Source organism: Ochotona curzoniae, unplaced genomic scaffold (assembly GCF_017591425.1).
Source record: "Ochotona curzoniae isolate NIBS_2020 unplaced genomic scaffold, NIBS_Ocur_1.0 patch356, whole genome shotgun sequence".
Taxonomy (NCBI): domain Eukaryota; kingdom Metazoa; phylum Chordata; class Mammalia; order Lagomorpha; family Ochotonidae; genus Ochotona; species Ochotona curzoniae.
In genome coordinates, this window is record NW_024466924.1 from 235,111 (window position 1) to 249,554 (window position 14,444).

Sequence of the window (14,444 nt, forward strand, 5' to 3'; positions counted from 1 at the left end):
TGATCTGAATCTTTTCACAGCTTGATGCAACAACCATTGAGTGAACATAACAACTGATTATTGAGACACCTGCTGTTAGACAGTGGGTTGGGGTAGGGAGACAGCTCAGAATGGTCTGTAAGTGGAATGTTCTGGTTTTTCTGGAAGAGAATGGTAAATGGGAAAGGCCGGCTCTGACCCCTCACTGGGGCTTAGGGATCCCCAATAAGAGATGCAGAACATCTGAAGGCAGAGAATGACCTATAAAACAACATGGTGAATATGAAAGAAGGATGCATAAAAATGTCTGTGACAAAAGCAAGTAAGGTAAAAAACTGATGTGAGCTCTGTAATCACAAGATGACAATAGTCACAAGGCAGAAAAAACGACTTAAGTATGGGACTATTAAAATAAAACTGAAAAGACCGTATCAAGGCAATAGCTAAGCCCATTATACCAATACAGCATAGAACTACCCAAAATCACATTATGTGGCATGCATTGTGGAGCAGAGAGTTAAGCCAGTGTTAGGAAGACCCTATCTCAAATCAAAGTGCTGGCTTGGGTGCTGGTGCCTCCACTTCTCAGCGAGCTTCCTGCTGATGCGTTCTGTGAGGCAGCAGATGATGGCTGAAGTGTCTGAACCCCTTCGACATGTGCGGTAGATGTGGATGGCTTCTGGGCTCCTGGCTTTGGTCTGGCCCAGGCCTAGCTGCTGTGGGCATCTGGTAGTGAGCTAGTGGATGGAGCATCTGTGTCTGTTTCATCTCTCTCTGTTGTTCATCCAAGGAGATGAGAGTACAGAAACTCTTTAAAAGTGATATAATGAAACTGTAATATAATGAATATAATGAAAATGAAAACATTTCATAGTTTACTAGGCTTACAAGCAGGTTACAGAATAGTATGCCTAGGCCCACCATGATAGCCTAGTGGCTAAATACTGCCGGGATCCCATATGGGTGATGGTTTGTGTCCCAGTTGCTCCACTTCCCATCCAGCTCCCTGATTGTGGCCTGGGAAAGCAGTCCAGGACAGCCCAAAGCTTTGGGACCCTGCACCCACATGGGAGACCTGGAAGAAGATCCTGGCTTCAGATTGGCTCAGCTCCAACCGTTCATTGCAGTCACTGGGGTTGGGGGGAGCGTTGAACAAATGGATAGATGATCTTTCTCCTTCTATCTGTATATCTACTTTCACAATAAAAACAAGTATTAACAAAAATAAGTGACGCATCCCATATGGGATGCCAGAGCTGCAAATGGAGGATTAGCCTGATATGCCACCATGTCAGCCCCCACAGTTGTGTGTCTTTCTTTTTATATCACGTGTCAGATGGCCCCAGATTTGTTGTCAGACACATCCCTCTTGGCTCGGTGCTCTACTCCTTCTTTTGGGCGTGAGTGTTTCTTGTGTCACTTGGAATTCATGTGGCTTTCCCCTCACAGTTTTATATTATGTGCTATGATGCTTTGCTTCACCTTTTTCTAAATTTAAAAATAAATTAAGTGCATGTCCATTCATTTTTGTTTAATTAAAAAACCCTCAGTTGTAATCAGAAAATAGACATAAAGGAAGGCAAGAACAATTTACAACATCGAAACTCGTGCAGACACAAAGCCATAAAGTGACAGCCACACCCCATTAACAGAGCTTTCAGAAGTCACCATAATTTAGTGATAAGCTACCAGTTAGCTACACAAGGTGGCCGAAACCTCACCATCCAAACAGGTGTCTGCCCTCTGCTGGGCATGAAGATGGTGACTCGGACAAAGGGGGAAGAAAAACAGACCTCAGGGATCCAAGAGAAACCCTGGCTGCTTCCGGGGCCCCACCAACAGCATGAGGACAAGCTGACTTCGCTCCAACACAAAGTCTTAAACACCAGTACACAAATCTCAGGGAACAGCAACCCCGACACACAGCATTGAACACAATCTTGAGAAAAAAAAGGTTAGCAATGCATGTTATTTAGAACACTAGACAGGGAGCACACATGTGCGGGTCAATGCTGTGGCATAGTGGGGTAAGGTGCATCCCATACTGGAGACCAGTTCGAGTCCCAGCTATGCCACTTGCAATCCAGCTCCCAGTTAGTGTGCCTGGAAGGCAAGAGGTGATGACCTGCCCACCCATGTGGGAGACCTGGATGCAATTCCTAGCCTTTGGCATCTCCCTGGCTGGGCCCGCACTTGGTTGCTGCAGGCGTCTGGGGAGAGAAGCAGCAGATGGAAGAGCTTTCTGCTTGTGATACTGTCTTTCAAACAAAAATAAGCACTTCCTTAAAAATGTAAACACATACAATTCCACATTCCAAGGGGCTTCTGCACAGCTATCCTCCGAACTTCAAACGATCAAGAACAAGAAACTGGTTCACTCACAAAGCAATTCTTAAAAATTACTACTTTAAATGAAAAAAAAGTTTTTAAAGTTTAAAATGTATTTAGTATTTATTCGAAAGAATGACAAAGAAAGCAGGAGAGACAAAGAGATCTTTCATCCTCTGCTTCATTTCCCCATCTTCCATTGCTTTCCCTAGCATATCAGCAGGGAGCTGCATTGGAAGTAGAACAGCTGGAAATGGAATCAGAGCTCAGAGATGGGATGCCAGCAATGCAGGTGGCAGCGCAACCCACTGCTCCACCAGGTTGGCCGCCACCAAGTGATATTTAGAAAAAGACATATACAGGGAGATGGCCCCTCAGTGGCCGCCATGTCGCCGAGGGATCCCAGGGCCCCTAGCTAAGCTCCACGCCTGGATCGCACACGGCGGATGCCATGCGCAAGGGAGAGGGTCTCCCCAAGAAGCTGTTGAACTTATCCGGATGATGAGATGCTGGACTCTACGCTAGGTACAGGCTCACAGGGAAGGAATCTCAACTGAACTTGAACTGTGGACACGCAACAAGGTGGAGGAATCCACCATGGGGGGAGGATTGGGGAGGAGAGGGGGGAATTCCAGTACCTAAAAAGCTGTATCACATAATGCAACGTAATAAATTGGAAAAAAAAAAGAAAAAGACATATACCATCACCCTTTAAATTGTTTTATATAAACCAAAATCACCCAAACCTAAGCCAATGCTTTAAAGTTAAAAAGAATTTGGGCAATTAAAAAAAAAGTGCAACTATAATCATTTCTTTGACTTGTGATAGTGAGTTCCTGGCACACTGGTTGGATTCCAAGAGACAAATGCAGAGTGCAGGGCTGTTTGCTCACCACTCAGGGACTACAGGTTAAAAATCAAGGCTACTTTAAAAATCAATATTTCTGGGCTGGAGCTGTGGTATAGTAGGTTTTGCCTCCACCTGTGGTACTTGCATCACAAATGGCCACTGGTTCGAGCCCTGGCTGCTCCACTTCTGATCTAGCTCCCTGTTTATGGCCTGGGAAAGCAGAGGAGGATGGCCCAAGGCCTTAGGCTTCTACCACTCACATAGGAGACCTGGAAGAAGCTCCTGGCTCCTGGCTTTGGAATGGCCAAATTCTGGCCATTATAGCCATTAGGGAGTGAACCTGTGGATGGAAGAGCTTTCTCTCTTTAAAGTGGCCTTTCAAATATAAATGAGCCTTTCAAATATAAATGAGCCTTCAAACCAAACAAAAAATAAAACAGAGGAAGGGACTGACAAACTTCCTTTATTAAAAAAATTTAAAAAACAGAAAAATAATTGTATCTATGTACCCCTCCCTCTCTAGTCACGTGATTCTAAAAAGATTTATTTTTATAAACCATTTCCCTAGTCCTTAGACTAACTATAATAACCTACTGATAGCCTGCTGTTAGGATAATCACCCTGATTGGGTATGTAATTCAGGTCTCCATACTGTCGCCTTAGAGAAACTTCTTGATGAGGACACCAGATCGTTCTTTTTTCTTTTTTTCCTAAAATGTATTTATTTTTAGTAGAAATGCAGATTTACAGAGAGAAGGAGAGACAAAGAAATGATCTTCTTTTCACTTCCCAAGTAGCCACAAGTAGCAGCAACAGCTGGAGCTGAGCTGATCTGAAGCCAGAAGCCAGGAGCTTCCTCTGGGTCTCCCACGCAGGTGCAGAGTCCCAAGGCCTTAGGCTGTCCTTGACTGCTTTCCCAGGCCACAGGCAGGGAGCTGGATGGGAAGTGAAGCAGCCGGGACACAAACCAGTGCCCATATGGAATCCCAGGTATCAAAGCGGGTAAGATCAGCCAATGAGCCATTGTACCAGCATCAAGATAACTAGCTTATATCAGTTTTGTACCTAATATCAAATTTGAAATATTTGAATCTGAATATATTGAAATAATATTTGAAACTTGATGATAGAAAAAAAGCTCTATGAACAATGACAGTATCATTCAGTACATTTAAAAGTAAGGCATAGCATTGGGGAAAAGAGAACAGGGCCTCCACCACATTAAATAAAACCATGACTACTTAGAATATGAACCACTGGAACATGCTCATGGGTAAAATGAAGGAAAGTTATCCTACAATAAAGACTTGATTGCTCCAGCTTCCTGCTTGTGGCCTGGGAAAGCACTGGGGGATCACTCAAATCCCCTGCACCCCCACAGGAGACCAGGAAGAAGCTCCTGGTTCCTGGCTTCAGATCAGCTCAGCTATGGCCATTAAGGCCATTTGGGGAATGAACCAATGGGTGGGAAGATCTTTGTCTCTTCTTCTCTCTATAACTCCACCCTCCCCCAACCCCCGGCCAAAACAACAACAAACCAACAATCAAACAAAAAACAACTTGTTCACTTATTATTTCTGTTACATACTAATGTATTTCTAACTTTCAAAATTTTTCCAGGGCCTAGTGCAATGGTTCAGTGGCTAAATTCTCACTTTATATATGCAATTGAAATAAAAATAACTAATTATTTAAAAAACAAAATCTTTAAAAATTTTTCTTCCATAATTTTGTAGGTCACTTTAATTGCTAATGTTTCAAAGTAAAAAAGCAGCACTGGGACAAAAATGTCCCAGTCACTGTCCCCAAATGACACCGCGAGCACCATGCCCATGATCACCGCCAGCTTGGAGCCAAGGCCCTGAGCTCACACTGGAACCACCGGGACGTCTCTAACCTGAGCCTGCTCTCTGTCCAGTCTCTGCGGACTGCAACCTGACTCACTTGCTTTTCACCGTGCTTTCCTGTCCCAGCACTGGGCAGCTCCCCGCTGGCCACTAACCACAAGCTCACCTCCTCAGCTCGAGGACCAAAACCCCCACAGCTCAGTGCCCACACACTTTGCCAACCTGACGTGTTACTTTCTACCTTCCCTTCTTGCTTTCCTCCAGCCACCCTTACGCATATACCGTGCCCACTGCATCACGGGCCCCCGCCTGCCTCCTGTTTTTTAGGTGGCTCCATCTGTCTGGGATGTAACACTCCAACACCCATAAGCCAGAGGCTTTACAAACTTTGCTGTAAACCTCAGAGAAGGCTCGGGCTGCCCTACCCTTCTGTGGGTGTTGAGGGGTGTCCCTGTCTGCAGACCTCACACTTTCTGTCCCAATCCATCAAACATTAGCACCTGGCAGAGCTGAGGCGACTCACATTCATGTCTCCCCCAGGCCCTGAGTCCCTGGGCAGCCCCAGTGAGGCCAGCGAGGACCCATGAAGACAGTGAAGCTCATGCAAGGGGAATAGAGGGGGAGAGCAAGAGACCCTGTGCTCCCTGACCACGGGCGGGGGCCAGGCAAACCCCTCGCTGCTCTGTACTTACGGTTTCCACAGTTGAGACCTCCGAGGCCGAACGGGCAACTATAAATGCACAAAGAAAGGAGGGTGAGAGTTGGTTTCAAATCTCCAAATAATGGAGGCAGTTTTTAGGAAGGACTGTAACAAATTCATCAGAATAAAAGGATGTGGAGCCTACCTCATGCAGGTTTCATTTTCAAGCCTGTATCCATCTTCACAGGCTGAAAGAGAGAAAAGGGAAAGTCAAGAATGCGGATGTTCACCTCCCTTGGCCCAAACCTAGTTAGATGCCTAAAGTCCACAGAGCATTCTAGAATCAGGAGGCCACAAGTAACTTTAGAATGATTATAAATCCTGTGGCCAGTTTAACTGTTAACCCTCATCAAGAAATTGTTTTTGGGGCTAGCACTGTGGCATAGTGGGTAAAGCCAAAGCTTGTGGCATCAGCATCCTATATGGCCACCAGTTTAAGTCCCAGCTGCTCCAATTCATATCAAGTTCCCTGCTAGTGTGCCAGGGAAAGCAACAGAGGATGGCCCCATGCTTGGGCTCCTAAACTCACAAAGGGGACCCGGAATCTCCAGGCCCGACTCCAGCAGTTGTGGCCATTTGGGGAGTGAACCAACAAGTAGATCTCTTTCTCTCTGTAACTGCCATTCAAAAACTAAATAAATGTCCCTTTTTTATTTAAAAGAAATTGTCGGGCACGGCGCGATGGTGCAATGGTTAAGGTCCTGGCTTCGGATCGGCATAGCACTGGCCATTGTGCTCACTTGGAGAGTGAATCATTGGACGGAAGATCTTCCTCTCTGTCTCTCCTCTCCGTATATCTGCCTTTCCAATAAAAAAATAAAATAAATCTTAAAAAAAATAAAAGAAATTGTCCTTCATCTCCTTGTGGTTCTCAATCTCCTAGCTATAAAAAGAATAACAGTAAGACGTGCTGGATAGTTCCTTGGATGAGGTTAGGTAAAACATTGCATGCACATGGCTTAGCACAAACTAGCAGCTAAGTAAATATCTTTGGTTGTAATGACTACCCAATGATTGCAACTCTTTTTGGAAGTTATGGACAGATGAAGGACGTCCCTACGGAGTGCTCTTCCCTGTACAGATAGATGCTTCATCTCCTTTAATGTACATCAAACCTTCAGCCCCAGGCTGGTCCCGCTGGCCCCGCTCCGCGAGGTGGAGGGAGCCGTGGCGGACATTCTCTGTGGCGCCATCCTGGTGGGTGCCAGGTCTTTCTAAGAGAAGGCTCATGCCACAGTCGGTGCAAGGTGTGACTTTACAGTCACCTCCCCCAGGAACACAACCTGGGACCCCCTTGCCGGGGCAGCTGCAGCCCAGGCATCCCCCTGCACCCGCAGTTTCCAAGCCTGTCCCTCTGAGACTGTCAGCACTACAGTGAGAGACCAGAACACCACAGGCTAGGACAATGCCTAGGTGAAAACAGACGATGAAAAATGGCTTTACAAATTCCTTGCATGCTACAGATCTGAGAACCTGGACTGTAATGCTTCCCTTTGTCCCGAGCAACAGGCGCCTGTGTTAAAGGCTCCTAGTGACCAGCAGCAGTCCTGGAGCTCCCTGCAGGCGGGGTGACGTGGCCACAACACCACCGTGCACTAACCTCTTTATGGGGGTGCCTGGAGGAAGGTCTTCCTGGTCTCACTACTTAGAATGAGGGGGGTGTTCCTAGGCATTTATCCTGGATTCTGGGGACCCTGACTCTTCTCAAAGCCATTAGTGTGTCTTCGTTTCAGTGTCTAGCAAGCTCAGAACTCAAACGAGTGGCCTGCCTTCCTGTATATTCCCTTTCCTTCTGGCCTCCATGTAATAGTTAGTTTATTTCTCCTTCAACCCCATTTAAGCGGCTGTACTTTCTTAGTTTCATTACGTGCTTTGTATATCCGGGAGAGCACAGTGTGTGTACTCCAGGTAGGAAAGGACAAACGGGCCCATCTCTCCCTCCTTGACTCCTTCGAGTTCTCTTGCAGGTCTCCCATGGGTAGTGCCATCAGGCAGGCCAAACACTTCTGCCTCTGGGAGGCAGGTCCTGCACCTCTGGGAGGCAGGTCCGCTTTGCACACCTCAAGGACTGGCACAGGAGGAGCAAGCAGCTCTGTCTGTAGGGTAAGCTGCCCCAGGGAAGCTCAGGCCTCCACTAGCTCAGCACCCAAGCAGGCCGATGCCACCCCAGCCTGTCCTATTCTACGTATGTCTGCCTGGAAATGCTGTCAGATCAGATCTACCTCCGTACCCCTCAGTCTGTTTGGTGAGAGCTTCCCGCTCCAAAGATGCAGCAAAATCCGGTGTCCTGCCTGCAAGCTGCAGGCTGGGCTCTTAGCACTTTGCCTCCGGAGTGGCCGGACTCCCTGATGTAAAGATGGTCCTCTATTTCAAACAGACTCAGCCATTCATCAAAGACTGAGTGACTGTGCGTGCGCTGCTGCTTTGGGGGATCCTGTGGGCAAGGCCCTCATATAGGTCAAAGGACTAAAGACGAAGTAAGTGTTAAGCAGGCAACAAACAGGCCCAAACTCCCCCTTCCCCCGAAGGCTGCCCTGGGACCTAAGCAAACCCAAGCCTTCAGGACTTAACATAAATGAGGAATGACAGTCTCAAAAACTCTTTTGTTCCCTTGCTGGAAATGAAATCAAGCTGTCCCAGTCTCTCCTTACCATATTTGCTGTCCTATTACCCATGCATTCTTTCAAAAGTCATTTGTTGAACCCCCACCATGCGCTAAGCGCTATTCCAGATACGGTTCTGGCTCTCAAGGCACTTGTGGCCTGATGAGATGCAAACAGATTGTTAGACTTCATCGTGCTGTCTGCACATGGCAAGAAAGCTAGGAACCTACAAGAGGGACACCGACTTGAACTTCTTAACTGGATCAAAACCTGGTTGAAGAAATCAAAAGGACATTGCATGGGAAGTACCCAGGAGCATATAGGTATGTGTGCACAGGTGTAAGTGTGTAACCGACAGAGAACTAAGTAGAGAGATCTGCTCATGTACACTCATGTTTCAGCGACCTACACGTACTTCTGTCCTCCATTCAGAGGACTGACCCCCAGACGTAGGATGATTAGAAACAAGCTTGTGTTTCAGCACACTGGCCAGAAGGGGTCGCTGCTAACTAACCCATCAGAGCCCAGTTGCCGGGGCTGTGGCCCAGGAAGCTCAGAGACGTGGTGACACTGCAGAGAGGGGACTCCAGGGGTCTTGACAACAAGCCCAAAGTGAACACCGTTTTCCCTGTGTGGCTCCTTGGGTAAACACAAGGCTCTTGGTGCCCGTGTCAGTGGTTGCATCGGGCAAATCTCTGACAGCTCAGCTGTTTCTAAATGCTGTGCTGGAAGGGAGACTATGAAACCCACCGACCTGGAAACAGAGGGAGTGGCTCAAGCCTGCCAGGAACAGAGGTGGCAGGCAGGGTGGTTCACACAGGGGTTGCCATGTGTACGGAGCCTAAGCTTCTGCCAACCCTGTGTCACCTCCTTCCAGCTGCACAGCACCCTAGTTCACAGGGATTCTAGCACCAGCACCTCCCTACTTGAAGCTGTATCAACTCCCCATTTCTGCTCCAAAGAACACTTCTCTTTACATCAGGGAAGAGGGAAGTAGGAAGCTCTGTCCTTTTGTAGCAAAGCGGCAGACTGGTGTAGGACCGGGAAATGCTGCGGACGGGCTATGCGTCACCACTGACATCTAACGTAAGAGGGCTGCCCTCCCTCAAGACCCACCGCACAGCCCACCCGGGAACGAGGTCAGAGGGTCAGGATGAGAGCACGGCCCTGAAATGCATTTTCATCTTCTTTTGATGGAATCAATCCTCTAATGGGAAATCATGTCTGATGACAAAAATAAGCGGCCTGTCACTCTGCCCCGGTACGTGACCTCCACTCAGATCCCAGTACATCTGTCCCTGGCAATGTGTGGGTGAGCAGGACATCTGTGCCACGCATATGCTAAGGGCAGGCAATGCTCCTGGCCACGCGATGACCTTTACTTTGCCAGTTCCTCTGCCGAGCACAGAGCGGTGTTCATCTTCCGGAACGCAGAGTACACAGTGCTTTGGACTTGAATGCATTTTTTTTTGTAAGCCATAGTTTCAGACTACTCTCCTTGAACAGTCTTTCTCTCAAACCAAATGAATTTAAGCTTCACTTAAAAGGCTAGCAAAATTAGATTTCTGCTCCTAGACACTTGAAGAACCTTTAAAAATAATGGTAATCTACTAGTTTAATGTTGACAGCTTTGGAAGTTCCTCCAAGGAGGCTGCCCTCTTTAATTCTCACAGCCTCCAATACAGAACCATGACACCCATTTCTCAAGAGAGGAAACTGAGGGACTTGCCCAAGGCGACATACCATCAGCAAGGCAGAGCCAGGCTCTTAATCACAGTTTTGAGCCTTGGCCAAGTATATTGCCTACTGGGCCACAGGTGCCACTGAAAGAGACGGACCTGGTGCCATGCTTTCATTTCTATTCCCAAAGGTTAGCAGACAACAGATGAAACTTGGGAAATGAAAACGAGAACTTTTCTAAGTTCCTCTAAATGAAAAGGGAGAAAGAAAGAAAGGTGTTGCTACCACCAACACTCTCTCCTCTTTTCCTTTGAATTGGACTGGTTGGATCCATGAGCACTAGGCAGAGATAACGCTATTATTCCAAGGAGATAATATATTCAAGCTCTTGCTGAGAGCAAAATAACAAGCACCAGCACCCTCCCAGTTTTCAAGTGTTGAAGCCAGAACCCGAAGGAAAGAGGCCAGAGTGGTTTGCCATCCTTCCCCAGAATGGCCCGGGGATGAAGTCGCTACCTCGGCAGGAGTGATCCATCTTGTTGAACTGGAAGTAGCCTGACTTGCACTGGCACAGTGCAACGCCGTCCAGGTCCGTGCAGATGGAAGTCTCCTTGTCACATTCTGGACTCTTCCGCTTGCACAAGCTGCCGGCTGCAATGCAAACACTCAACAATGGAGCAAAACAGAAATTTCAACCCTCCTCCCACAGGATGCCCAGCTCCAGGAAAGAGTCCGTGAAGCGGCACTCCTCTTGGAGATGTCCGCTTTGCTACCCTTGCCCCTCCCTCCCTGCCGCTCCACCCATCCATCACTCCAGTTCCACAGGTGCTCGCCCTTGAGAACACCCTCCCAGTGCATCCTGGACCCACAGATACCTGGGAAGAAACAAGCTGCATCCCTGGCCCTGGTACCCAGTGTAAGTACAGCCCTTGATGGAGTGGGGAAGGGGGCTTGGAAATAGATCAAAAGGGGCCAAATCTGACCATCTGCCTGCGATCTTAAGAAGCCGAGAGACTTGAACCAAAGCATGGCTAGCACTCACCAGAACTGCCCCTAACAAAACTGCTGTCTTGGCTCTGGGTGTCTGTATGGCTTAAAGGGACCCAGCACCGTACCTATGCCAGGCAGCTAGCTTTCTGCCCACCCCTTCCCAGTGTCCTGCTGTGCTGCCTACCAGAGATTTACTATGTGGAGTATCAATTAAAAATTACTTTTTTAATCTTGAAAAGGGAAGGAAGCCTTTTCCTACCCAGGGCTGGCAGGTCTTTCTTATTGGTCAGAACACATTTGAGGCAGGGACCAACCCTGGCTGCCACCAAGAGGAATGACAGGTGGGCAGAGAACAAGCCCATCACTCAGGCTTCTAACTCACTCCCATTCGGACCCCATTCCTTCCATGGATGAATAGAATCCATGTATCCCTGTCCCCAACATCCAGTATTGGGCTCGTGGTCCTTTATGAACTGCTATATAATGGGACACGAGGGTATCTCTGGCTATCGGAGGGAGGCCCGAAACAAACCAAGTGATCACCTGGATAATAAATAATAACTTTGGTAAACCCACACCCGGGGATGCTGCCTGGGTATGCGCTGCAGCTGCCGCCACTGGGAGGCAAGGGCAAGTTTGGAATGGAAAGAGAGCCGCAAGGCAAAGTGCCCCGTGTATATCACGTACTGAGGAACGTCTGCCAATTCGCCAGGCGCAGTCTCCTCTCTCTATCATGAGAAAGAGACCAAGCTACTGGGAAACCAGGTACCATCTGTTAACACTGCAAAACACCTGCTACCCACCAGGTTCTGGCTCATGGGACTTTGGGTGAGTCCTGGGAACTTGGGGTGGGGTAGGGGGTGGTACTGGACAGCCTGGATTTAGGGGAGGTGAGCTTAGGACAAGCTTCAGTTCTCAGTGCTGAATTTCCTGCCTTTATCAGTGGAAGCTGGCATGCCAAATCAGAGGCCCATTTGTGTGTGTGTGACAGAATTTCCTTTGTTTATTGCAAAAAGCTTGTATTTGGCGGGGAGGTGGCGGAGATGAAAAATAGAAAGTTTCACTAGGCAAATACTGCAAAGCTGGCCCCAGGGAGGGGCCAAAGTCCCACAATCCCTCATTAAAGCTCTTTGGCAGCTTTTTTTTTTTTTTTTGCCAGTTCTCCGACCTTCATAGAAAGGAATGCCTCCAGGGCACACAGAGTTGTCCAGGCTGGCATGTCTCTGGTCTCATTAGACATTTTCTGGAGGGCCACATCCCGTTCTTCCTTCTGCCCTTCCTACTGGTTCAATCTGCCGGCAAACTCTAGCTGCCTGGCCAAGGCAACCATTCACAGAAGTAGAATCATGGTAAACACGGAGAGCAGGCTCCGACTCTGCCACGAGGGAGCTGCTATCGCAAAGACCCTCAAAGAACATTCCATCAGCCACCATCAAACAGAACCACCCAGAATACCACTGGCATTGTAAGACCAATGAGATGGCATTTTTCTCCATTCACAATTCCCTTCGGTCATTCCTTGGGCCGTTAACATCCGCCCAAGCAGACAATGAGGACTCGGGTCAGTCTAAGCTGAGACATTCTGTGTGTGTGTGTGTGGGGGGGGGTGGTTTCCATGTCTGCAACTGACTAGGGATAATGAAAACTGCAGTCAAGGAAGTCGGCAGTGTGAGAATAGAAGGGGGAGGTGCCCTCCTCTCTGGCTGTATCCAGAGGAGCCCCACACGGCCCGTAGGCCACCAGGATGCTAGCACTTGAGAGAACCTGACAGCTCTTGCCTAGTCAAGACCACCTCTTCAGCACTCAGACAGGTTAGAGAGACTACAAGCTATACATGTTGGCAAAAAAAACCTGAGGAAAAAAACCTGGTGGGAAAAACAGGACAGCATGTGTTTCCAGGCAATAGGCATGAGTGCCTCTGCACTCGAGGACTCCGAAAGGAGAGGTGAGGGATGAGGGAAGCCAGGATTACACCTGTATGCAGCTTGAAGACTGAGGGGTGGAGACTGGGCAGGGCAGCTGTGGGCAGGTTCTTACAAACCCAGACATGGGGCCACATGAGATGCAGAGGCATTTGCAGGGAACAAAATCCACGACTCAGTGCAATGGTCGCCACAGAGGACAGACTTCAGCACAGGTTATGTCATGAGCTGAACCTTGCTGTGGAGGGAGAACTGGTATCTACCCTTGACTTCTTGGCAATAAAAGCAAAAAGTAAAACCGGACAGCCTCAAGGTTTCAGGCCAGATATAATGGGGCATGAACTTTGGAACTAATTCCCCAGCCAATGGCAAATTTAGCCCCAGAATGTTTAAGCTTTCTCTTTCCCGCTGCCCCACCTCCCTAGATTAATTACTAGTTCTTAAAGGGGCCAAACTCCAGCGCTTATCCCAGACCGCAAGGTTAACGATCTGACTGCCAGGCTGTGAGGCACAAGGACTGGCTGAGGAAGGCTCTCTGGCCCTGCAGCCAAAAAGCCCTCATCGTGTGTGTCCCAGATGAAAGAAGCAGACATAGCACTAAACCCCAGTACCTTCAGCCTCCATCCAGCCTCTGCACATCCGATGGAGCTGTTCAGGCCACATCGCATGCCCCTGCCAGCCCGAGTAGTGTAGTCACATGAGCTAACCAGAGTCCACCTGGATCACTTGGGACACAGTAAGTGGGACAATACCCCTTTGCAAAGAAGCACTTTGATTTCTGGCAGTTTTCCTGTCCTGGAGGCCAAACGTTCCCAGGACCCAGATTTGCCTGTGCATTTGCTGTCTCCAATCTCTTTCTTCACTTGGTCTCACAGCAGATACACGCTGTGGAAGCTAGTGACAAAACAAAGCAAGAGCAAGGCAAGGAGAAGCATCATCATCGCCACCAAGGGGAACATTCTGGCCTACATTCATCTCATCTTGTTAGACGCATTCATGATTTCCAAACACACAACCAAGCAAGATGGGCAACTCTCCATGTGTTCGTCTCACTGCCTTAGTATGTCACGGGCAAGCACAGACACTGTGTGTGTGAGCTTCAAGTCCTCCCTGAGATTGCGGAAGGGCAATTTCCGCCTTCTTCCATCAGCTGCTATATCCTCTCCTCAACTGCACAGAAGCTGGTGGTGTTGTGTGTGCAGGACACAACACGTGCACAGGTGCATATACACACCAAGGCTTCCGGCTTCACTCCCACTCTACACAGGCTCTGCGTAGAGTTTTCCTGGGTCTGAGCTCCAGGGGCCTTACACTTCTCTGCTAGACCTGCACCTAACTGAACAAACAGGTGGGGTCCCCCCACGGGATTCCTGCCTTACCTCTAAAGATCCGCCTTTGAGACCCCAGGAGCTGGCAGATCTCAGCAGAGGACCTGCAGGAGTTGACGTATCTCTGTATCCCATCGGCAAGGTCAAACAGGGTCACGTTGGAAGCCAAGGAAAAGGTGGTTTGCAAGGAGACTGCCACCACACTGGATTCCCTGGA

General features: G+C 48.5%; 1 protein-coding gene across 1 annotated transcript in view; it reads right to left on the reverse strand.

Annotated features, from left to right (window-relative positions):
* The window catches only part of LOC121167275 (protein HEG homolog 1-like), a 77,186-nt gene that overhangs the window by 12,092 nt on the left and 50,650 nt on the right, over nucleotides 1-14,444 (reverse strand). The window contains exons 11-14 of the mRNA XM_040996714.1: nucleotides 14,279-14,439; nucleotides 10,504-10,638; nucleotides 5,850-5,892; nucleotides 5,697-5,734 (exon numbers count right to left, since the gene is read on the reverse strand). Of these exons, the coding sequence (XP_040852648.1) occupies nucleotides 5,697-5,734; nucleotides 5,850-5,892; nucleotides 10,504-10,638; nucleotides 14,279-14,439 (377 nt within the window). The remainder of the gene's footprint in view (nucleotides 1-5,696; nucleotides 5,735-5,849; nucleotides 5,893-10,503; nucleotides 10,639-14,278; nucleotides 14,440-14,444) is intronic.